The sequence below is a fragment of the Marmota flaviventris genome, chromosome 7 (genome assembly GCF_047511675.1).
Source record: "Marmota flaviventris isolate mMarFla1 chromosome 7, mMarFla1.hap1, whole genome shotgun sequence".
Taxonomy (NCBI): Eukaryota; Metazoa; Chordata; class Mammalia; order Rodentia; family Sciuridae; genus Marmota; species Marmota flaviventris.
Genome location: NC_092504.1, coordinates 89,651,083 through 89,674,992, shown reverse-complemented (window position 1 = coordinate 89,674,992; position 23,910 = coordinate 89,651,083). Strand labels below are relative to the sequence as shown.

At 38.0% G+C, this 23,910-nt stretch overlaps 1 protein-coding gene across 4 annotated transcripts in view; it reads left to right on the top strand.

Moving 5' to 3' along the window:
• The window catches only part of Sgms2 (sphingomyelin synthase 2), an 86,634-nt gene extending 73,967 nt beyond the window's left edge, over positions 1-12,667 (top strand). For all 4 annotated transcript variants that reach the window (XM_071614485.1, XM_071614486.1, XM_071614482.1 and 1 more), the window contains 3 exons: positions 1,745-1,898; positions 6,530-6,696; positions 7,963-12,667. In XM_071614485.1, the coding sequence (XP_071470586.1) occupies positions 1,745-1,898; positions 6,530-6,696; positions 7,963-8,166 (525 nt within the window). In that variant the 3' untranslated portion in view covers positions 8,167-12,667. The remainder of the gene's footprint in view (positions 1-1,744; positions 1,899-6,529; positions 6,697-7,962) is intronic.
• The last annotated feature ends 11,243 nt before the right edge of the window (positions 12,668-23,910 follow it).

Below are 23,910 nucleotides of genomic sequence, written 5' to 3'. Positions count from 1 at the left end.
TGATAAAGCACATGGCTTGACTGAATCCTCAATACCAAGGGCATGTCGCAGTGTATTATGTAGCTTGTCGCATGACTTCTATGGGGTATGCCCGAAGTGAGTCATGCAACTCTGTCAACAGTCTGCATGCTTTCGAAACTCCTTTAAAGCCTACAGTTGCATTCCCCACCCTTCCTCTAAGCTTGTGTTGTCATTTTCTACACAACATCTTATTCTTAACTGCCAAGCAATCTGGTATGTTCAACTTTTTACAATAGTCTCTTCAGTACCAGAAGGCTTTCTGGATCCATAAGATTTTTAAACATTTTTTTTATTTGTAGATGGACACAATTCCTTTATTTATTTATTTATTTAATGTGGTGCTCAGGATCGAACCCAGTGCCTCACACATGCTAGGCAGGTGCTCTATCACCAAGCCACAAGCCCAGTGCCCCCCCCCATATGATTTTTTTAAATTTTTTTTAAAAAATCAGGACACTTTTGTACCATAAGAGAGATCTTTTAGGCAAGGATTCTTGACCCAGTTCCTTTTGTCCTGGATAGGATGGTTTGCCACCTGCTTTGGGGACTGACTTATTTCTCCCCTCCTAGACTCTTGTCCCCCTGTGCACATTCTGACCCTCCCACATTCATGCATCCACTTGCATAAGATTTGACTGTGCTCACACCACCAGAGTACCACTATGGAGGTTGGGCCAGCCACGAGTCAAGGGTCAGTTTCTCAGAAGGATCATCATTGAGTACAAAAAGCAGCATGTCATATGCCTGTCCCCCAGGTTCCTAAGGAGTAGTCAGTAATGGGCTCTCTGTGTTTCTCTTCCATTCACACTATGTCTTGATCTCTCTCCAAGTATCCTTTGATTTTTCTAAGCCTCTCGGTGCTGTTCTAGACTCATATGAAACTTTTCACATAGCTCCCCCCAGCATTTCTGTATTCCGATTTTCTATGTCTACTGTTTTGACCAACTCCTTCCTGTGTGCTTAAAGTTTAATAGGGTTAGTAAACTTTTGCCCATTGCCTGCACTTCCTGCCTTAGCCCAACATTATTTTCCATTTCACCATAATGATTTCTAGGAGGTTTATAGAATGCCCCTGACCACAGCAGCCCTCTCCTGACCCTGCGCCTCAGCACATAGGTTCTTTTGGGGATGTTTTCCCTGATCAAAGCTAGTCATTTTTAAAACTGCCCGTACATCACTAATCTGTCATTTTCAAACCTATTTGAATGATTTAATGAGTTGCAGCTCTTCTTTTTTTAACTGTAGTGTTTTGATCAGACATTAATATAGCTGTTAGGTACACTTGAGGCTGCCCACTTAATACAAGATTCGAAGGCACTGCAGAATATTAGTAATGTGGTATGCAACAGAATAAAATATTAACTGTCCCAAACCTCCACTTCCCCCTACAAAAAGGAAAGAAAGTAGCTTTGATCCGCTTTTTAGTGCATAACTGTGGTGAAGTCATTGGTTATTAATATTTTTAAAAGCTTTGCCCAAGGACACAATACCACCAAAACATATTATTAGCAACATATTGAATAATTTAAAATGTGTCAATAAAGTTGGCCAGTGCAATGCATGGAATCTAGTTTGAGGACCTTCCCCTTGGATTCTTTTTGACATTTTAAGTTAGAAGGGAAGGAAAAATCACAACCTGGTGACCTTTCTGTCACACACTTAGGTTGAAACATAATTTTTATCAGCTTGTAAATTTTCTTCTGAATCTTCTTGTGTCATTCAGCTCAATGGAGACTCTCAGGCAAAAATACAGCGGATTCTCCAGTTGATTTCTGGTGGTGGATTGTCCATAACTGGGTCGCACATCTTGTGTGGAGACTTCCTCTTCAGTGGTCACACAGTTGTGCTGACACTTACATATTTGTTCATCAAAGAATGTAAGTAATAGCTCATTCCCATGTAATTGATTGTTGTAGCAGAGGGGTCCCTTGGCTCTGAAATGGATGGGAGCCCTTATTCTATTGGGGTTAATAGCTATGAAAGACACAGATGTAAATACTTTGTGTGTGTGTGTGTGTGTGTGTGTGTGTGTGTGTGATCATTTCAACTAAGTATTTGTGACCACCAAAGTCTTAAAACCTGGCTATGGCTTCTCTCTAACACTTAGCATGCTTCCCAAACAACTCAAGGTATGAAAAGCTTTATTAATATTAGAACTGAGAAGAACAGAAACATTAAATTTATTGCAAAAAGAATTAGTCCATTCTAAATCCAAAAGTAAATAAACTTTGAGTTATTTGTCTGATTCCTCCATTCCATGATTCTAGGGAGTTCCTTCATTTCCCCCCTTAAACCATTTCTGGGTCCCACTTCATTCCATCGTTTTCGAGCCACTCTCTCTGTTTTACTAGACATCTTATCTTGATGGAAGGTTTTGCCAGTTCCAATCATTTTCTTCTTAAGAGGAAACCTGGAGGCAAGAACTTGAAATCTGTTTTCATATTTATATAGTCATTTTCCATTATACAGAACCCTTGTGTTTCTGGTAGCTTTCGTTGATGAAATAATGTCTTATTCATTGTCAGGTCACAGTTTTGTAGATTCCTGAGGTTGGGCCCATTTGGGCCCATCATCTCAGAGTCCTTTTGCAATGGGGAGACCTCTTCCTTCATGTATGCAAGGCTGCTAGGTGCTCACCTTCATCTTTAGATCCAAGATGCCTCCTGCTAGTGTTCTTAGAAGTACATCTCAGTTCTCTTCACTTAGCCTGAAGAGTCTCTGCAAATAGAGACCTCCCCGCCCCCCACCGCCCCTTTCTCGCTCTTTCCTCCTCTCTTGGCCTTTCATTAATCCAAATAGGTTTAGCTACGTGTGGGGTCTTTGTCATGCTTGGTTTGAAGGCCAAAGGCCTTCTGTACCCCTCCCTTATTTCCACTTACTCTGTGGTATATGGTGAGGGTGGGGGGAATCGGGGTCGGTGGCTAAATCTTGCTATACACCAATATCAGGGGATAGACTCTTGAAATTTAATCATTATATTCTAATACCTAAATTTTGGTTCCAGAAAGTGCATTGTTTATATTTCTAACTCTAAATTTTGCCAGGGGAAGTTCCACCTGTATATAAGAAGTTATTTTCTAACTCACGGTTTTATTTAGTTTGTAGGACCTTCTCTCTATTTGAAGGCAAAAGGAACTTATGAAAGAGGATGGGGTGGGGAGGATTAGAAGGGTTCAGAGCAAAGGTCCTGTGAGTTGAAAACCACAAAATAATGAAGAGAAAACATCCCAGGAGACTTAAGGCCAGTTTTCCAAAATAACTGAGGAACAGTGATATTAAAGTAGCATACTACTACTTCTAGGCCAAGCACTATTCTGAGCCCTTGATGCAAATTAACTCATTTAATCCTTGCAACAGGAGGCACTGTTCCCCCAGTCTTTCTTCTTAAGCACAGAGAAAGCCACATGACTGTGGCCATGGACAGAATCTAGAGGATCAGGTGTTCAGACTCAAGTCGGCTGACCCTAGAGATTCTGGTCTTCATTTCTTGGCTTTGTTTAGGATTTTAGGAAATTTGAATTATCTGATCTTATAGAATTGCCAAGGAATAGTCTACCTATCTATAAACAAGATATATTTTTCATTATTGTTCAGTTTTTAACCTCAGAGCCTGACAACTTGTAGTTAACTTTCTGCTTTGATGAAGGTCACCCAATATGTAGAAATATTTTTCTCCCAAGACATCCATCAGCTGGGGTTTTAAAAGTTGTGTGAGTTTACATGTAGCATGTAAAGGATTATATTCTGCTTTTTTTCTCCACTTTGGGGGTAGAGGTAAAATGGCAAATCTTTAATACTACAAACTCCGATTCATAACCAGTTCTGTATATAAACAGGGTCTTCCATGTTTGTGCCTGTTTCTATGTGATTAGGGAAAACAGTCACTTTCTAAATTACACCATGTGTTGTTGTTCTGAGGAAGTAGAGGTTCCAGTGGTTTCTTTGAAAAGTCTGCTTCTAGAATGACATGCATCATTTATGTATGTTTTGCTCTCCTGCCTTTTAATCAGCTTGGACTCTTGTTTGCTCTCTTGTGATGTGTGGATTTAAATTTAGTTGTGAGACCAAATGAAAAGGTGGGACCAGGACCATTTTGTGGTTTAACAAAAGAGGGCTTTACACAATTGTGCAAATATTATCAGTGGGACCTAGATTCCTTATAAAATTTGCCTGGAGAAATCAGCCATGCTCTTAACCCCAAATGTCTGGCTAGGAAAGATCATTGTCATTTTTAACCTTGCCACCACTCCAACTCCACTGTAATTATTATTCAGTGCCCATCATGTTTAAGATCCCACACAGACAGTGAAGTCAGTTACAATCTATGTCACCATCTTTTTTAAAAAATATTTTTTGGTTGTGCATGGACTCATTATCTTTATTTTGTTTATTTACTTGTATGTGGTGCTGAGGATCGAACCCAGTACCTCACACATGGGAGACAAGCACTTTGCTGCTGAGCCACACCCCAGCCACCTGTGTCACCATCTTTTAGCTCCATGTTATGGGTAGAATGGAGAACAAAGAGGATTACCATTTTGCCGTTTTTATTTTAAAATACCTTTGGGAGAAAGAGGGGTCAGCCAATGTTCTGAATTCATGAGTAGTGGTCCCGCTGCAGTGGTAGCATCATAGAAAAATGTTAGGGTTTCCAGCTATTCTTAAAACCTCACTTTCAGTTCAAGAGTAGTAAAATGACCATTCAAGTTACTTCCTTTTTCCTTATCTACTTCAGCTTTCCTTTTTGTGACCACCCCCCCCACCAAAAAAATGCAAAATGGCTCTGGTTTGCCTGAACATTTTGAGCTGTTCATAAATACCCGGTAATCAGGGAAGGTTGGCATGAGACCTTAGGAAGGCTGGGGTTTGTGGTGCTGCAGGATGAGCATTTAGCATCTATATGTCCTGTCTAGTTTTCATCTGCTGAGCCTAACAGATCAACAGTGAGCTTGGATCTGACCCCCGAAGGCCCTAAGAATAAAGTCTCTCTCAGCATTAAAATTCACACCAGGCATAGTGTGGCACATGCCTCAAATCCCAGCAACTCAGGCGGCTGAGGCAGGAGGAACATCAACTTAGCAAGGCCCTAAGCAATTCAGTGAGATCCTATCTCTAAATAAAATACAAAAAGGGCTGGGGATGTGGCTCAGTGGTTAAGCACCTCTGGGTTCAATCCCCAGTACCAAAAAAAAAAAAAAAAAAATTAAAAATTCTGGGTTTCTTTGAGTTACCTTGGAGAACTTGGTTGTACAGTGAAGCAAGTGAATAAATTGCACATCCAAAACTAGAAAATCAGACGTTCAAATGCAAATATAAGTTTACTTTCCCTTTCTGTTCTACCTGGTACCAAAAGAGCAACAGCTATTTTATCACAGAGATTTTGTATTGAAGTGATGACTGACTTGGTGTTTCATCTGAAGTTCTAGGAATGCAGCCTTTTGCTAGTCAACCATTCTTCTCTACTGGAAAGAAAATGTCAGCTGAGAATATAAAAAAGTTTAAATAGGGAATAAATTTCAGTTTATTGGATTATTAAACCTTTATTGTGAGCCAATAAAGCTTTAAAATAGAAAAAGAAAGAAATGAAACAGATGACCAAGTAATTAGAGATGAATAGGTTCCATTTGTGCCTGTCATTAACATTTGGGTGAGAAGTTCCTGAGGTGTTCCCACCCTGTTTAACCCACCAGTTCTGCAATTCTCTCTAACAGCTAATCGATGGAATGAATGTCTAAGTGTCCTCACCAGGAAGGCTAAAAATCTATAAGTGAATGGGCAAGACTCCTAAGGTTTTCACAGGGAACAGTGCTTCACAGTGCTGTTGTCCATAACAGTATGAAATTGCCAAGAGTCAAGTTATTGCTTGCTACAGGGCCACTCCCTGTCCACCCCAGACACACAAGGGAAAAACAAAAGTACATTTATAACCTGAAATTTCCCCTGCTTTGACATTTTCCCCTTATTTTCATGAATGAGCACCTTTTCTTTTGATACCTGCTGCTTCTCTTTCCAGTATGGTTACTTACGTGAGCCAGGAGGAGCCAATTCCAGCCAACCTCATAAGAAATCCATTCTCTTCCCTATTAAACAGCTTATGAGCAGAGGGCAAGGCCTCGAATATCTATTGTTATGAGCCACTGCCTTCCCCTCACAGTGAATGACAGTTGTACCTGTTCTACCCATGGTCTGTCCCCACCTCCACCGCCCCTACCTCCTCCCCCTGCCCAGTCCTACCTGAGCAAATCCTGAATGGTTCATAGTGACTCACATGGGTTCTCAGTTTTCTCCTTCTAGTAATTTCCCTATCCTAGATTATTCTACTCTAGGTAATTAGGACAGATTATAATCATTAATCTCTGGGGGCTGCCGGTGTGGTTCAGTAATAGAGCATTTGCTTAGCATATGCAAGACCCTGGGTCCAATCCCCAGCTCCAAGATAGATAGATAGATAGATAGATAAAATCATCTCTGGGAATCTCATTAACTCTATAATTTTTCCACTGTCCAGATTCGCCTCGTCACTTCTGGTGGTATCATTTAATCTGCTGGCTCCTGAGTGCCGCCGGGATCATCTGCATTCTTGTAGCGCATGAACACTACACTGTTGATGTGATCATTGCTTATTATATTACAACACGGCTCTTTTGGTGGTACCATTCAATGGCCAATGAAAAGGTGAGAGCAGTGGCGATCCTCGGATGGTTTCTTTTCTTGAAATTCAGAGGACCCCTTTCATACTGTGTGGTTTGAGAGAGCTTCATGGGAATAACTGCTGGCCCCACCCAGATGTGGGGTTCAACAGTCCACTTATACTTAGAGCCACACCTGCTTCTTAATAGGAAGCCAAATAATTTCACAAATAGAAATGCCATGTAAAGATAAAAATGCTGTAAAATCTCAGAGCACATTATGGTGTTTTAGTAATTCAGCTGATTTATACTGGAATTGAAGAGATAGATGTCATAAATTAAAATTTAGGACCCATCTCTGTACAAGTATCATGGTACAGCTTGGTACGTGCTCTATTCTCAAAGCACATAAGTTAATTTTTAGAAAGAGAGACAGCCATGTTTTTTCTTTTTCAATCAGGCAAAATAAATATCTTGTGAGTTACTGGCTTTGGTACATCTCTGGATGATTGGTGCCCTCTGGCTTCCCTTCTTCTCCTTACTTATTTATTTCTGCTTCTTCCTATTCCCAGGGGAACTGTTCTTTCTTCTCCTATTCATTCTTGCAAAGCTTCTAGAAAGCTTTCCCTAATTCCTCTCTTCCTCTGGTCTAAGGTAGATCTGCTCCCCCCCCCCTCCTGCTCTTTTTCAAGTTTTGATGTGTTTTTTGTTGTAATAGAGTTGGTCTGTGTATCTTATCTTACCTCTGAATAAACTTCGCCATATTGTTCAGTACATACAATGTTTGGAAAATTTGTGAGTGATCGATATGTCATTCTGGAAAAACCTACATCCATCTCTTGGTGTCCACTGATAAATACCTTTTCTATGCATTTCTCTCCTATTCTGTAGTTTCCCGTTTCCATTTTCCTTCTTAACACTTCCTTCTAGATGCCTCTTCACACTACCGAACCAAACTTTTCGCCTTTCCTCTTCAACATGTTCAACCTTCTGAGCTCTAGTAGAGGCAGCTAGATGTGACACTCACACATTCTAGAAATCATTACTCCTGAATACCATTCCCAAGTCTCCCTTCTTACTGGAATTACAGGCAGAAGAAATGGCATGAGCCTCAAACAGGAAAAGGGGCCTTGGTATGTTGAGGACTAGGGTCACAGCAGAGTTGAGGAAAGGGGGTAACAGCAGTTACTGCCATGGGATACAGACTCGGCCTCCCCTGTTAAGTTACAGTGAATGACCATTTAATTAAGAAAAAAGTTAGGGGACGAATCATGAAAGACGTCTCATTTCGCTTTTTTCCTCTCCTTTGCAGAACTTGAAAGTCTCTTCACAGACTAATTTCTTATCTCGAGCGTGGTGGTTCCCCATCTTTTATTTTTTTGAAAAAAATGTACAAGGCTCAATTCCTTGCTGCTTCTCCTGGCCACTGTCTTGGCCTCCTGGCTGCTTCAAGTCATCATGCAAAAAGTATTCACGGGTCCAAAAGATTGGTGAGGATAACGAGAAGTCTACCTGAGGATCCAGAGGCACCAGCTCTTACACCAAAAGAGTTTTCATGCTGCAACCAAAGGTATAGCTTTGTTTTTATTTTAGGAAAACAGACTGGTAAATGAAGACGTGGACCAAATTTTGTGTAAATGATTGGAAAGATGAACAAAGTATTACTTTTTGACTGTTTTCTTTTTTAATTTAGCCTGAGAAAGATATATTTTCCTGCAGCTCTTCATTCATTGGAGACAAGCCCCCATCCTGGGATTTTACTAGTGAGCTTGTTAAAGAGGTGCCAAAGAACATATTACCCATTTTCTTATTCTTTCGCCACTAAAATCTTCTACTTCAGCATTCTTTCAGGATATTTTTTTCCTCCCAGGGTCAGAAGAATTTGTTAATGTTTTGAATAAAATGTTTGGATGTATACAGCCACTGTGTAAATAGAGTAGCCTAATGTTGAAAGTAGTTTTTAGCATTAGGCTTCGGAGGGTGGGCAGTCCACGGCTGTGAGTCACATTTGGGTGCACTTTTGCTTCTACCCTGTCGCAGGGAAGGTTGGGGGGAGTCTAGGAATGTACTCTGCTGCTACCACCCTATACACTATGTATCACTTTTAGTCCTATGTTTTTAACTGACAATTTTATCTTTTTTATTTTAAAAGGTGATCCAAGGAAATATGAAAGTATTTGACACACCCACAGATTTTACACATGTGTAAATATTTCACTTTAAAATATCTATGGCAGATACACAGGAAGCAGGGGGTTCCTTCTGCTAAGGAATGGCCCTCATGCACACACTTAGATGCAGCCTGACTGGCAGATTTGCATCTGGGACCCCAGGGATGTCAACTGCACCAGCACAGGCTGGAAACATGCGTGTGTGAACAGGTGCTCACACCCCTTGGGGAACAAGTATGTATTTCCCTTCCAGCTCAGGTGCTGGGGTAAAGTCTGTTTTAAGGTTCCTAATTGGGACCCCAAAAGATATCTGGGCACATTTCATTAAAAATTATTTCTTCCTAGTTGCATTGTACTTTATGGAAAAAAAAAAAACAACAACAAGACAGAGCCTGAAGGTTTAATGTACCTTTGCCTTTTATCAACAGCCTCAGCTCCCATATACTCTTCCTGACGACATGTACCACCACTGAGTAATTTGACTTTTACCCTGTGAAAATTAATACATGGTGCTGTACTTTAATATGCTTTTGGAATCAACTTGTTAGACAGGCACAGCTACATGGAAAAAGGGGGATAATTGTTTCTAAATTTCATTGAGGTGATGCAAAACAGGTGGATTTTAAAAATCTGATCAGACTTAATACTATCAGATTTAGTGCTTTATTTACTGCTATTGAAATTTTTGGATAATTCTTGGCTTAAATTCTTAACTAATTAAAGGTCAATTTGTAAGACTTCTAGTAAACTTAGAAAACATTCTATGAGGGCAGAGGTAGGAGAGGCCAGTAGATTGGGATGAGGCAGTTACATGTGTATTAAAGATGAAATTTCCTCTTACATGGGAAACATCCCTAAATTTATCATTACACACTAGTCAGCCTTGATTATACAAAATTGGCCATTAAATTGCTTGAGAAAAGCACAATATAGATCTGTTCAGAGAGGTCATCATCCTTTGGTGCTAAAATTCTGTGTAGTTTTCAGAGTGGTTTTTTTTTTTTCCCTCCTCTATGTAATAGAAGAATCACTAAAGGAAAAGTGGTTGAATTCAAAGACCAGGAGAAGGCTCTCTAATCTGGTTATTTTAAATAAGAATTAAAACCTTAAACATCTTGGCAGATTTTGAAACACAAGGATTTTTTTTCCAGTATTTTTATTATAGAAAATGATAATAAACATATGCCTTGTGTGTTTAGACATCATTCTATGTAATTTTTGCTTAAGTGTATCTATTAAATATTGCCAATTGTAATAGCACAAGGTGTTCCGCTTGAAAACACTGATTTTTAATTCCATTGTCTGATTAGGAGGAAAATCATCAGACACTAAAGCCTGGATACTGCTCCCTGAGCCTCTAATTCAAATAAAACAATCTAATATTCCTTAGAGCCTCACTCATCTGTGTCTTGGATAACCCACTTTTCTCCAATTGAATAAGAAAAAGTGCTTAAGCTTTAAAAATCCTTATGTATTGATTATTGGACACCTTTGAAACAGTAAGCCTTGCACTTATATCAAGTAATTCACTTTTTTAAAAAATAATATCTTCACCTTCTCAAGAACTTTATAAACACCCATGACCCAGGGTGTGGACACTACTGCTCCCATGTAGTCTACACAAGATGTGTCATAGCTTTCTGACAGGTGCTGAGGGAGAATGTGGATTGAAAATAAGGGGTGGGGGTCGTTCAAAGATTCAAGATGGGAAAAGAAGAGAAATAGTGAAACTCATTGACATGTGGGAAAGCAAACATGGGATTTACCCCAACATGCTACTCTGAGATAGATAGAAAACAAATAATTATGATCTTGTGAAACAGCAAATTTTTGCAACATCTTTTCTTTGCCAGTGAAGATTCACATCTTATCCATTATCCATGTTTTTGTAAGCCTGTGCTCCTGTTGAAACCTTTTCTTGTAATTTAGTCCCTCTATGAAATAGCTATAATAGATAATGCCTATAAATTATGCTATATCTTTTCCTGAATTATTTCCAATGGAAATGAAGCTCTCTCAGATTCTAGTTTTCAAGCTCCTCCACTAGATCTGAAAAGAAAGCATTCTTCCCCCAGTTCCATCTGAATAAATGACAAATTTGTCATTTAATTAACCGGCATCTTGGGAAACAAGTTTTGCTGTGGAAGACAGGCTATTTGGAGAGTAAGCTTGAAAGCTGTTTTGTGGGTGACGTGGCATTAGGGTCACTAGGGGTTTTTGCTGTATTACCAGCGCCCCCTTGTGGTCATAGGTTGTATGTCTTGGAAAGCAGAGGTCACTTTCTAGTGTGTATTTTTGTTTTTAAAGGCATTTGTTTTTCAATTTTTGCCAACTGAAACTATGGGGGAAAAGTTATTTTAGAGACATTTCAAGCCCTTCTCACTTGTAAAATGTGCTCAGATTATAGGAAGCTGCAATTTGAATCTTTCATCCGTATGATCAAAGAAAATTTGCAGACCATTTTTACCTCTAGCTACACAATCATTAATGTCTCCCTTTATAACTACCTACACTTTGTTTACTTTGAAACCCCAAGTCAGCTGTCTTTCTTATTTTTTAAAATTTACATGCTCAAACTCATAAGTTTCCTTTGTATTTGAAAGCTCACATCCTGTTCCTTGAATATTTTGAACATTTCATTTATTATTGTTGTTTCAATTTTGTACTGTAAAACTGATTAAACACTTAAGCCGGTCTTAACGCACTCACCTCTGTAGTGTAAGGAAGTGTGAGAAGGAATTTCTTAATAAATGAGTTTACATCTTTTAAATCAAGCCTATTATAAGTTATGTGTAATGTGTTGAAGGCTTTTCTGTTTTTATGTATAAAGATTCCTCGTATTTGTGTTTTTAATGTCATTGTGTTGCAATAATTTAACTCCTTTGACTCAGTTGCTGAAAATATTGCTTTTACGAAGAAGTGCTCTTGACTTCATTATCCAAACACTGCAAATCATGTCAAAGGTACCCAAAGATAAGTCTTTACAAATAGACACCTTGTAAGTTCTGAGTTATTTTTACTTAATAACTATATTTGTGTTCTAAATGAATCATGAAAGAAGAGTGCTGTCTTGTGGAATTATTTTAAATTGTCCTTTAAAAGAAAAACTATAAACATAAGCTAATCTAGTTGCCAAGTTGGAATTTATTATTTAATTTACCTCCTATGCAATGATTAATGCTGCAAAATGTATGGTTATGTTACAGTATATTCACAAAAGAAATATTATTACAAGGTTTTTAGGGGTAGCCAGTTGCATTCTTTTGGAAATTTACTGTACTATTTCAATGTGTTAAGTGCCTTGTTGTAAAGTAAAATTTTAAGTCTAGAACTCATTATTTTTCCTGACCTATATTTTCATTATGATATCTACTGTATGCTATTGAATAGTTTATTAATCAAATATGTAAATTTCAGAAACTGTTGTCTCCTACCCACCAGTACCTTAATCATTGATCTATCATATGAGATTTGAATTCAGGTTCTTTTTTTTTTCTTTTTCCTTTTTTCTTTCCTTCTTTTTCTTTTTCTTTTTTTTTTTAATGAGAGGAAATTTTTGTTGTTGTTGTTTAGAAATATTTTCCATGCTTGTGCTTTTGTATTTGTAAAAACAACAAAAAAAAAACATTTCAGGAGGAATTTAGAAGTTATAACTACTGTTTATACTTCTAAAAGTACCGTCTTACATTTACATTTTAAGTGCCTAATTGTTAGTTAAACTAATTTATGTTTCTATTCAAAAGAGGATTTGTGTACTTGGTTTTTAATCCCTTTGGTTTTGCTTTAAAGAGCCTATACTTTGTATTTATCCAATAAACCACAGTGACATCAACAGTCTTTTCAAAATTAGTATTACTGTTTCTTTCAATTTAACAGAATGTGTTCTCTTATATTTATTTAGTAGTAAAGTACTTCATAAAACCACCAGAGGGTTATTTTCTTCTAGCACTATTTTAAAAATAAGGTGACAACCTCCAGTTAATGGAACCATGAGTCAACTAACTGCACAGTATTATTTTTCCTGCCGTTAAATTTAAAATAAAAAATAAGGTACAGCAATATAAGTTCATTTATGGAAAAAAATTAGTTACATGCTCTATGATTCTGATTTTCTGTTTACAAATGGGCAAAAATCATTAATTCTTTAAAGAAAGCAAGAGTCCTGTCACTCATTTCTGAAAGAAATGTCTCCTTGTGCCTCCACCAAGGGATCTGAGTGAGGTCAGTGCCCTCTGAATTCCTTAGTCTTTGCCAAAGCAGGTTGCAGGGTGTTATTTTTAGACCCCTTGATGAATGATGAGACCATGACCCCCCACCCAAAAGTCAAAGTTAGTGAAAGTAGTTCAGTGGGTCAAAGGGAGTAGGATAAGATACTGAGGTTCAAAGATCAGGGATTATTGAATATAGATATAATCTGGAAATGATAGAGAAAAGTAAAGTTTTTCCACCACATCCACCCAGGCCTGGGATGGAAAGCTCATCATGCCTAAGTCCTGTCCTTTTTGAAACATTGCATGCTGATTTTGCTGACCATGGCCCCAGACTGCCCTTATGCCCTTGTCTAGAATGTGTTGTACGAGAGGCTAATGTGAACTCTTGCTCATCATACAGGGGACCAGGCAGCTCTTATTAATTGGTGGATTCATTCTGGGTTCCATTGTTCTCTTTATATGAAAACTTTTGATGCCCCTCCTATGAGAGGGTAAAAATCTCTAGACATTTTTAAAATGGCAATTCTCTTTTTTAAGCTAATTCCAGTTAACGAATCAGTAGGCAACTCTACACCCAGTTAAAGTGGCATTTTGAATCATAATAATTGTGAGTAAGATTTGTAAGTAATAACTACTTTAAAACAAAAATAAGAATGATTGGTAGGACCTGGGTATGGTGGAGCATGGCTGTAATCCCAGTGACTCCAGAGGCTGAAGCAGGAGGATCTCAAGCAATTTAGCCATACCCTGTCTCAAATTTTTAAAAATAAACAAAAAGGATTGGGGAATCTAGCTCAGTGGAAAAGCACTCCTGAGTTCAGTTCCCAGTACCAAAAAGTAAAAAAGAATGGTTGACAGGAAAAATTGATCACCACGCATGCATGGTTGAGACTTCACAGTTGATTTTACAATTAGAGTGTGGTGGTGTGTTCAAGTCTTGACCAGTGTTGGACATGCTAAGAGTAAGTAATAAAAGACTTTAGCTAGTATCACTGAGAGGTACTACCTCCATCCCATCCCCACCATGTTTGAAGATGGAAAAGCAACATCTATATGCATGTTTTATCTATGGACATAGATTTTTAGGTTAAAGACACTTACATCTTGAACTCAGAAAGAGCCTTCATTCGATCTGAATGATAATGTCATGCTATTTAGAGGGGATTGCAAGTTTTGATGATATTTCATCTTCTTCAATATTTTTAATCTCCTCCTGAGAGATAGGAACATAGGAACTAAACTTGTTCACTAGCTTCTTGAGTACCACTGTGTGTCATACCAGAGCTGCTGATAAATACAATTCCTGACATCAAGAGGTGAATGTCTGCAATGTAAAATTCACCTATAACTAAGTTAGAACTTTAAAAACTTAAATTACTGGCTGGGCATAGTGGCACACACCTGTAATCCCAGCTGCTCAGAAGGCTGAGGCAGGAGGATCACAGATTTGAGGCTAGCCTTAGCAATTTAGGGTGACCCTGCATCAAAAAGGGCTGGTTTTAGCTTAGTAGTAGAGTACCCCTGGGTTTAATCCCCAGTACTACAAAACAGCAACAAGAACAGCAAACCTCAATTGCATAAAATATGGTATCTTGGGTTTGCAAGATTAAGAAAACATTGGGGAGGGCCTTGATGACTAGGTATTCTGAAGAACTGGAAGCCGATTACTTTTTGGATACATTGCCACTTATTTTGCCATTTTTGTTTTCTATTTACTATTTTAGCAGAACTGCAGTAGAATAGTAAGGTTTTACTTACTATTTGAGATACCAGGTTTTATTTCATCTAAATTCTGGGAGAAGCAACCAGCTATGGGCCCTGAGCATTTATACCAACACAATTTTTTGCTGAGTCTGCCAAGAGTGCATGACCCTGATGATTGTTACCCAGGCTGTTGTGCTTGCAGCAATCCATCTTGAGGGATTAGGTAGCATATTGCCCAAAATAAAGAGGCTTGTTTCTGTTTAATGCAATAACATCCCAAACTCAGTGTTCCTCTACTGATTGGCAAACCCACTACATGTGTGGCATCTCTCTTGATCCCTCCAAGTCACCTCTCTCCATGGGATTTGGGGAACAAGGGAATTCAAAGCAACCATGCTGACATTTCAGCTACTGCTGTGCTGAGTTACGAAGTCCTTTGTCTATGACCTAGGAGTCTTGTTGTATCTTCTCCCAGTACCCATGAAAAAGGAATAGGTAAGTAAAGTCATAGAAGCTTCACAAATCTTAACACCTAACATTTCATTTTCTTCTAATAAAGTACATAAGAATATCAGAAGTGTAAAACTGGGTTGCTCACTAATGTAAATTAGAACAGTAATGGATTAGGTGCTACCATGAGTACATACGTAGTGCACATTTAATTCATGTGGCATGTTTTATAAGGCGCAGCATTTTACAGTTCATGCTTGACATACATTCTTTCATCTTCATAAAACCTTATGAAGTAAGTGAGGAAAGAGGTGGTGACCCCATTTCAAGAGATGAAAGGGTTCATAAGTGTTGGAGCTGAAACTTGAGTTTTGTTTTCACTGAAGATAACTAATTGCCTCCCTGTCATAATTACACTCTCAAACAGTTTGTTTCTTGCAATTCAATTTTCCACATTTCAAAAGGGAGAAAGCTGGCTCCCAATTCAAAAGGGCCTTGAGCACAAGAGAATTTGCACGTGTTTTGAGTTCATAAGCTTGTTAGTATAAAGAAAATTCATTGTCAGTGAAATTTAATGTCACCAATTCAAGCTTCTATTTCCAAAGGGCTTATTCTACCTACCTTTCCCATATTTTACACACTGATAACCTGAATTGTGTTGCTCTGTCTCCCCAGAAACTTCCAGAAATATGAGTGATGCATTCCTGATGTGGAATTTTTTTTTTCTAATAAAACAGTTGATTCAATAAAATAATCTATCTCACTCTATCCCTGCTGCCTTGGACTATGGAAAGAATGGTCACTTTGCCCCAGTGTCAAGTCTGATCCATCACAGTAGAGCCATGTGTCTGTTACCATATTGTACTAGCAACAAAGTTTCCATATTTCAGCAGTAACTAACCAGTGAGCTGACTTTTGAATTAGGGAGGTAGTAAAAATAAGTGTCTAAAAGTTATTTTGATAAATAACAACCTTTTAAAGAAAAGTGTTGAGAAACCTGCTGCTGAAACTATTTAAAATGAAATTGACTGGGCTGGGTGGGTAGCTCAGTGGTAAAACACTTTCCTCGCATGTGTGAGACCCTGACTTCAGTCCCTGGCATTGGAGTCGGGAGGGAGGAAGGCAGGCAGGAAAAAGGATTGACATAAGATGACAACAACACCACCACACAGAAAGCAATGACTTTTTGAGTTGGTTCTAACAAATGACAAACCTCTGATTTGGGTATGTTACTATTGATTGTGCAGAAATAAAAAGGGTTATAAGAGAACAGTGAACAATTTATAGTAACAAACAGGACATTCTAGATGGAATGGACACATTTGTAGAAACAAAATCTATCAATACTGAATCAGGAAGAAATAGAAAATTTGAATACATCTATAACTACTATTATGGTTTGGATGTGAGGTGTCCCTGAAAAGCTCACGTGTGAGATAATGCAAGAAGGTTCAGAGGACAAATGATTTGAGTTTTTAGAGTCTTAACTCAATCAGTGATCTAATCCCCTGATGGGATTAATTGAATGGTAACTGTAGGTGGGTAGGGTGTGGCTGGAGGAAGTGGGCATTGAAAGGTACCATTTTTTTATCTGGTGAGTGGAATCTATCTCTTTGCTTTCTGACCATCATGTGAGCTCTTCCCTCCACCACACTTCCATCACGATGTTCAGCCTCACCTCAAGCCCTGAGGAATAGAGCTGGCTGTCTGTGCACTGACACCTCTGAAACCCTGAGCCCTCAATAAACTTTTCCTCCTACAATTGTTCTGGTCAGATCTTTTAGTCACCACAGTGAAAAAGCTGGCTAAAACAAACACTGAAGAGTTTGAACCAGTAGCCAAAAACTTCCCAGCAAAGAAAAACCCCAAACCATAGTTTCATTTGTCAATTCCACCAAACGTTTAAAGAGGAATTAATATGAATCTTCAAACTCCTCCAGAAAATTAAAGGGTAGAGAACACTTCCAAACTCATTTTAAGAGTTCAGAATTATTCTATATTAAAGCCAATAAAGATACTACTTTTTAAAAACTTCAGATTATCCCATATAAATACTAACACAAAACTCTCAACAAAATACTAGCAATCTGAATTCAGGATATATTGAAAGGAGTAGATACATAGCCAAGTGGGATTTATTCCTGGAGTTACAAGGAAGATTCAACATATCAAAATCAATCAATGTAATACATTAACAGAATGAAGTAAGAAAAAACACAGTCATCTCAGTTGATGCAGAAAAAAATTTCTTACAAAATTTAACAATCTTTTATGATTAAAAACACTAAACCAGGAATAAACAGAAACAATTTCAACACAATAAAGGTCATACATGAAAAAGGTGTGGCTGACATTATACTCAGTGTAGACTGAGGGCTTTTCCTCTTAAACAAGAACAAGATAAGAAAGTCCACTTCACTTTGTTTCAGCATAGTATTGGAAGTTCCAACCAGAGTAATTAATCAAGAAAAAGGAATAAAAACATTGAAATTCAAAGGGAAGAAGTAAAATTAACTTTGCAAATGGCATGCTCTTAGTACTTGGAGTTTCCTCTGTGTGGAAGTCTCCTCCTGGACATCTACAGGCCTTCCTGTGGGTGATCAGCTCTCTATTCCAGAGAGAACTTTCCTGAACTGCCTATATAAGATAGCAACTCTCGCTGGGCATGGTGGTGCACACCTCTAATCCCAGTGGCTTAGGATGCTGAGGCAGGAGGAACCAAGTTTAAAGCTAGCCTCAGCAAAAAGGTGGGCACTCAGCAACTCAGTTGAGACCCTGTCTCTAAGTAAAATACAAAATAGGGCTGGGGATGTGACACAGTGGTCAAGTGCCCCTGAGTTCAATCCCCAGTACTCCCAGCAAAAAAGAAAAAGATGGCAACTCTCCCCAGCACACAGAGCATTCCTGCGTCTCCTTTTTATGCCTTATTTCGCCCATAATATTGCCAACTGATACATTAAACATTCATTCACCTGTCATCTGTCTTCTCCTACTTAAGCTCCTTGAAGAACAAGCACTTATTTTTGTTCACATAATATCCCCAGTGCCGAGAACAGTTTGTGATAATTGGGGCTCAGTATATGTGCATCAATGAACGATTCCATTCAATGAAATACCAGACAGTGGTTAAAAGGACATGAAGATTCTCAAAATACACTGAAATCAATGAAAAAGGGCAGTTGGTGAACCCAAAGCTAAGAAATCTGAAAGGATATATTATATTTTTCATTAGGGTGGTATACTTTTCATTCTGCAGAGATAGAAGGTCAAAGTTGTGTGTGTGTGTGTGTGTGTGTGTGTGTGTTCACTTTGTTTTATATTTCAACGTATTAGAAATGTGCCAATTCTTCTTGGTATTCTACTGAAATAATCAAACATTTAAATATCTATATAGATATTTTTCCTAATAGCAAAACACCTGAAAATACGGTCAACAACCAAGAATCCAGTAAATTTTGAAATAGTCTTAAACAACAGCCTAAACTTTTTACAAATGATCTAGCCAAAAGGCCAAGAAGCAATGGATGAGATAATTTAAAATCCATATATCAGCAAATAACAGCCTGCAGACTAAACCCAGATGCTCCCTCTTGTTAAAGGTTTTCCTGGAGTAGAGCCATGCTCATTTTTTTCCTTATTGTCAACGGTTGATTTCCTGCACCCACAGTGTTGTGGAGTTCACAGACCATAATGGCCCACAAAGCTCAAAATATTTTCTTTCTGGCCCTTTCCAAGAAAAGGGTGCTGATCTCTACACAACAATATAGAAGTTTCAAACAATTTGTGGGAGAACAACATGGGAAATATTCATGATATCTCTTTATTCACATATTAACAGATATATAAACATTTTAAATGAAATATTTGTAATGATTAAATATATGCATTCCAGACTAGAAATATGTATGCATATTAAGTTACAAAGATTCCCCTTGTATGGTAAGAATAAAAAGATGAGATTATTTCCTACTTTAAAATGTTCTGTATATTCAGTTTTTCTACAAAAACTTAATATTTTAAAAATCAGAGTGAAATATTTACTTTAAAATATCTAGTTTTCTGGAGTGTCGCTGAGACACTTCAATCTGTTACATTTCACAATGTTGTACACATCCTTTAGTTAATAACAAAGTTATATTTTAAAAAAGTTAAATTGTGGGTCTTTACTATTGTCTTCAATGTAACTAAAGAGTATTAAAGTCACCTAAGGAATAAATGCGAACTGAAGTTGACTTTAGTTTATGTGACACGAATGATAACGATTTCTTAAAGTTCAAAATGAGCCCCAGGTATATTTTATTGAAAAATAAACCTAATTTGAACCTTAAATTTAAGTGAATGAATAAAATATCAGTTTTCTTTGAATATGTTCTTGCCTAAAGAATAGGTAAATTTTCAATGTCCTTTCTAAAATATGAGTCTTAACAACACTTGGAAAAGAGCCTTCATAATTAGGCACAGGGCCAAGTCTCATCTCTGGAACCAGGAAGTAGCAGCCCTGTGCTAGCTTTGTTGAAGAAGCAACTGGCTTATATTTTACCTTGTATATTACTATTTTTTCAATTTGATTGGCTAAGCATGTTATTTTAACCAAAGGCCAGATTCAACGTGCTGCAAATCCACATAAGCAGGAGAATGTTAGGGACTGGAGGACATAGAACATGTGTATTAAACCCCTAATTTCACCAAGTAAAAAGAACCAAAGTCAGAACTTTAATGATATGTCTGTGGCAACCCAATTAGATTTGGACAGAGGTCCCTTGTGGTTTCTATGATGGTTTCTGCATAATAAATGGGGAGAAATAGGAATTTCAGCAAGGCTTAGGTATACACAAAAATAAAATGTGGAGAATCAGTAACATTTACAACCAGGGGAATTAAGAGAATGTTATTTTTTAAGAGGAATGTATCTCTTTAATAACATTTTTTTCATTTTTCTTTATTTACATACTAAACCTCTAATTGCTATTGTCACTTTAACAACATACATGTGGGCACCCACCTCACAATAGGTACATCTCATAAACCAAAACTACTGTCTTTTTACTTCACCATGTCTTTTTTCTCGAAAATACTGGTTTCTATTTATTATTTTTTATTTGTTTTATGGAGATATAATTTATTTATTTATAGTAAAATGCACACTTCGATTTTGACAAATGCATACACCCAAGTAACCAATATCCTGATCAAAATGTAGAATGTTCCTACCACACCAGGAAAAGTTCTCCTATTCCTTTCCTGTCAGTCAACTTTCTGTTCTGATTTGTATCACCATAGGTTAGTTTTTCCTGCTCTAGAATTTCATATAAATGCAGTTATTCAGTATGTACTCTTTTTTGGTATGGCTTTTTTGTAATTTTTTTCAGTTGTAGATGGACACAATACCTTTATTTTATTTTTTGATTTATCTTTATGTGGTGCTGAGGATCGAATCCAGTGCCTCACATGTGCTAGGCAAGTGCTCTACCACTGAGCTACAACCCCAACCCGGGCGTATTCACTGAGTGTATGTTTTAAGATTCATCCATGCTGTGGAGTCTACCATAGTGTACCCCTTTTTATTGGACAGGAGCAGTTTATTGAATAAATATACCAGTTTCCCTCTCTCCTGACCCCCTCTTTTGTTGTACAGCACTTGGACCATTTCTGGTTTGAAATTCAGAAAAAGTCCAAATAAAAAAGTTTCAGGAATTGGCTCCTGTTACCTTTGAGATTCCACCTTCCATTAATAGACAGGTATTTCAAGGGCTCCCCTCCCTTCATGTCTTTTGCAGCTACCACAGTACATACATGTAACCAAGCGGGTAGAGGGTAATGAGGGTAATATTGAAGATGGGTAAGTGTATTCATTCAGCACTCGAAGGCATAAATGCTAAGTATAGGAAATAATGCCCTGTCCAGTCTCACAATCTGATCTCAGACATGGTTCATAAAACTTCAAGCGGTGGGGGAAAATGTCAGTGATAGCACCAATCTGTTGAATTTAAGGTATCAGGCCCAATAATAACTACTATAATTACAGCTTGTACCTAATTCACTATTAATAAAATGCTAGATATTGTGCTGATCATTTTACTTGAGCTTTATGCTTAACATAGACACATTTATTACCTCAGTTTCAGGTAAGGTACTTGGGAGGATGGAGAGTTTATATTCTTGAAGAAGTGCATAACCACACATATAAATAGAAGACATTCAGGTATATGTGAAGCAAATCATGTGAACTGAAAGGATATGAAGGTGTCAATTATTTTTATTTTGTCATTTTTTATACCTTTATTTTGTTTACTTATTTTTATGTGGTGCTGAGGATAGAATCCAGTGCCTCATACATGCAAGGCAAGCGCTCTACAGCTGAGCCACAACCCCAGCCCCTATTTTATCATTTTTATTGGTGCATTTTTATAATACATAATAGTGGGATTTGTTGTTACAGTCTCACACATGCACATGAAGGGGTTAATTTTTAAATGATCAGTGGGATTATACAACCAAGTAGTATGAATAAATAACACTTCTCCTTTTTTAGCATTTTGCAAACACTTCATAATCCATAAGCCCTCTCTGTTCGCATTCACTGACTCTGCAAGAGTGTGTGGTGAGTGGCATGTACCTCCCAGGGAATTACAAACCAGCTGGACAATTGTAGTTTTACAAATAGGGTAATTTAACACCACTCTTGATAACAAAATAATAAGTACTTAGATATTTTAGTTATACAGTTACCAACAGTTCTGGCCCAAATCCATGTAAATCCAGAAGGATTTCAGTGGGAAAGTGACTAGTTTAAAATGTCTAGGGGACTCAATAAAATGATTTTTTTTTTTTGTTAAAGTTTTATCGTCTTTCTTGCTGTCTATCCCTACCCCAAAGATCTTTTTTTTTTTATTGTCTTCCTATACTGTTACTGATTGTTATTGTATTTTTCTATCTAAAAAAGAGAAGATAGAGAAGGAAATATTCTTCCCCTGGCAAGAATTCCCTGAATGCAATTTGGTGAAATTCATCCCTGAGAAGCACCCTCATGTATGGGTTACCCACAGTATTAAGAGGAACAATATAGCTTCCTGCACTGATCTAGGGCTTCCACAACAAAGTGCTGAGACTGGTGGTTAAGAACAGAAAGTAATTTCCTCACAGTTCTGGATGCGGAAGTTAAAGATCAAGGCGTTGGCAGGCTTGGTTTCTTCTGCAGTCTCCATGCCTTCTTGCTGACCTCATATAGTCTTCCTCTGTGTCTCTGTCCTAGCCTCTTCTTCATACAAGGACACTAGTCATATTGGATTAACGTTCACGCATATGAACACATATGACCTCATTTTAACTTTTACCTCTGTTATCAAGCCTTTCTCCAAATACAGTCACATTCTGAGGTACTGAGGGTTAGTTCTTCAGCATATGAATTGGGGTGAAAACACACAATCCAACCCAGGATACTTCCTCTCTGCCTCACAGAGCTGTTAACCTAACAAAAGTAAGAGAATATTTAGGAAAACACCATGTGTGTAGTAGTAATATCACAAGAATAAGGCTGTTAGTGTTGGTAAATGAGGTATAGCTTCAAACAGTTTAAAAATATTTGTGAATTGCTTGTAAGAAAAGACTGAGTGGCTACCACTATAGAGAGCAGGGCTATGAAAAAATGAGATCCTATGTTGAAGGTCATATCTGAAGACAGAGTTTAGATTTTAAAAATTCTTTTAGATATTAAAAGAACACGAAAAGTAATCTAACAATTAATGGCTAGTTACAGAAGATGCAAGGTGTGTTTTTGTTTTTTAGGGGGCACAACTCCAAGCTTAACTTAGGAAAAACAGGTTAAAAAAATAGTGTGAGAACAGAGTGGTCTGGAAATTTAACATATCTTACTGGAATCACTTGTTTATAGAAACAAAATAGAATGGACCATGGACGGAAGAGAGCTCATTATGCTCTGGTCACACCTTTCTAAGTGCAGGGCGATCAAACTTTTAGTGTATGGAGAAGGAAAAGGATCAAAATATTGGTCTAACAGAACAACTCTATGACCAATCTAAGAGAAACTACAGGGTTCGGTCTGTTAGAAGACGGAAAGGGAAGCACCCCCGAGCCATTATCAAGAGAGACTGAAGAAGGACTTTGTTTTTAAAATATTACGCAATTTATATTTTAAATTGCAACCTCAGCATTTCAGGTTTGGTCTAAGGCCAATCACAATACTGTCACCTTCCGCAACCGATTGCTTTTGTTTTTATATTACAAGTTCTTAAATCCTCCAAGCAAATTCTTTTTATATTCTTAGAATAAAGTATTCTGCTTGTCTCAGGTCAGACGCAGAAACAGACGCGAGAACCTGTTTGAATTTATGTATTCAGCAGACAAGATGAGGGATGCAGACGAGATGAGTGATAAACACAAACACACCACACACACACACACACACACACACACACACACACACACCGGCAGTTAGTGCTTCAGTTAGTGCCTAAGGTCGTGTTGCAGCATCCTAGTTTCAGGGGCTGTCACCATCAAGCCCGACCTAAACACGGGGTGAAACTTTGGGACAAATCAGAAGGCGCGACCAGTTCACCCGCCGACCTCCTCTCCGGGCTCCGCTCGAGCGCCGCTGATTGGAGGAGGCGGGGAGAATGTGCTGGGCGCAGCCAATCCCGGGCGCTCTCAGCTCTCCAGGCCCCGCCCCTGACCTTCCAAGGCGGAGCTGGCCGCGGGCGAGGGCGG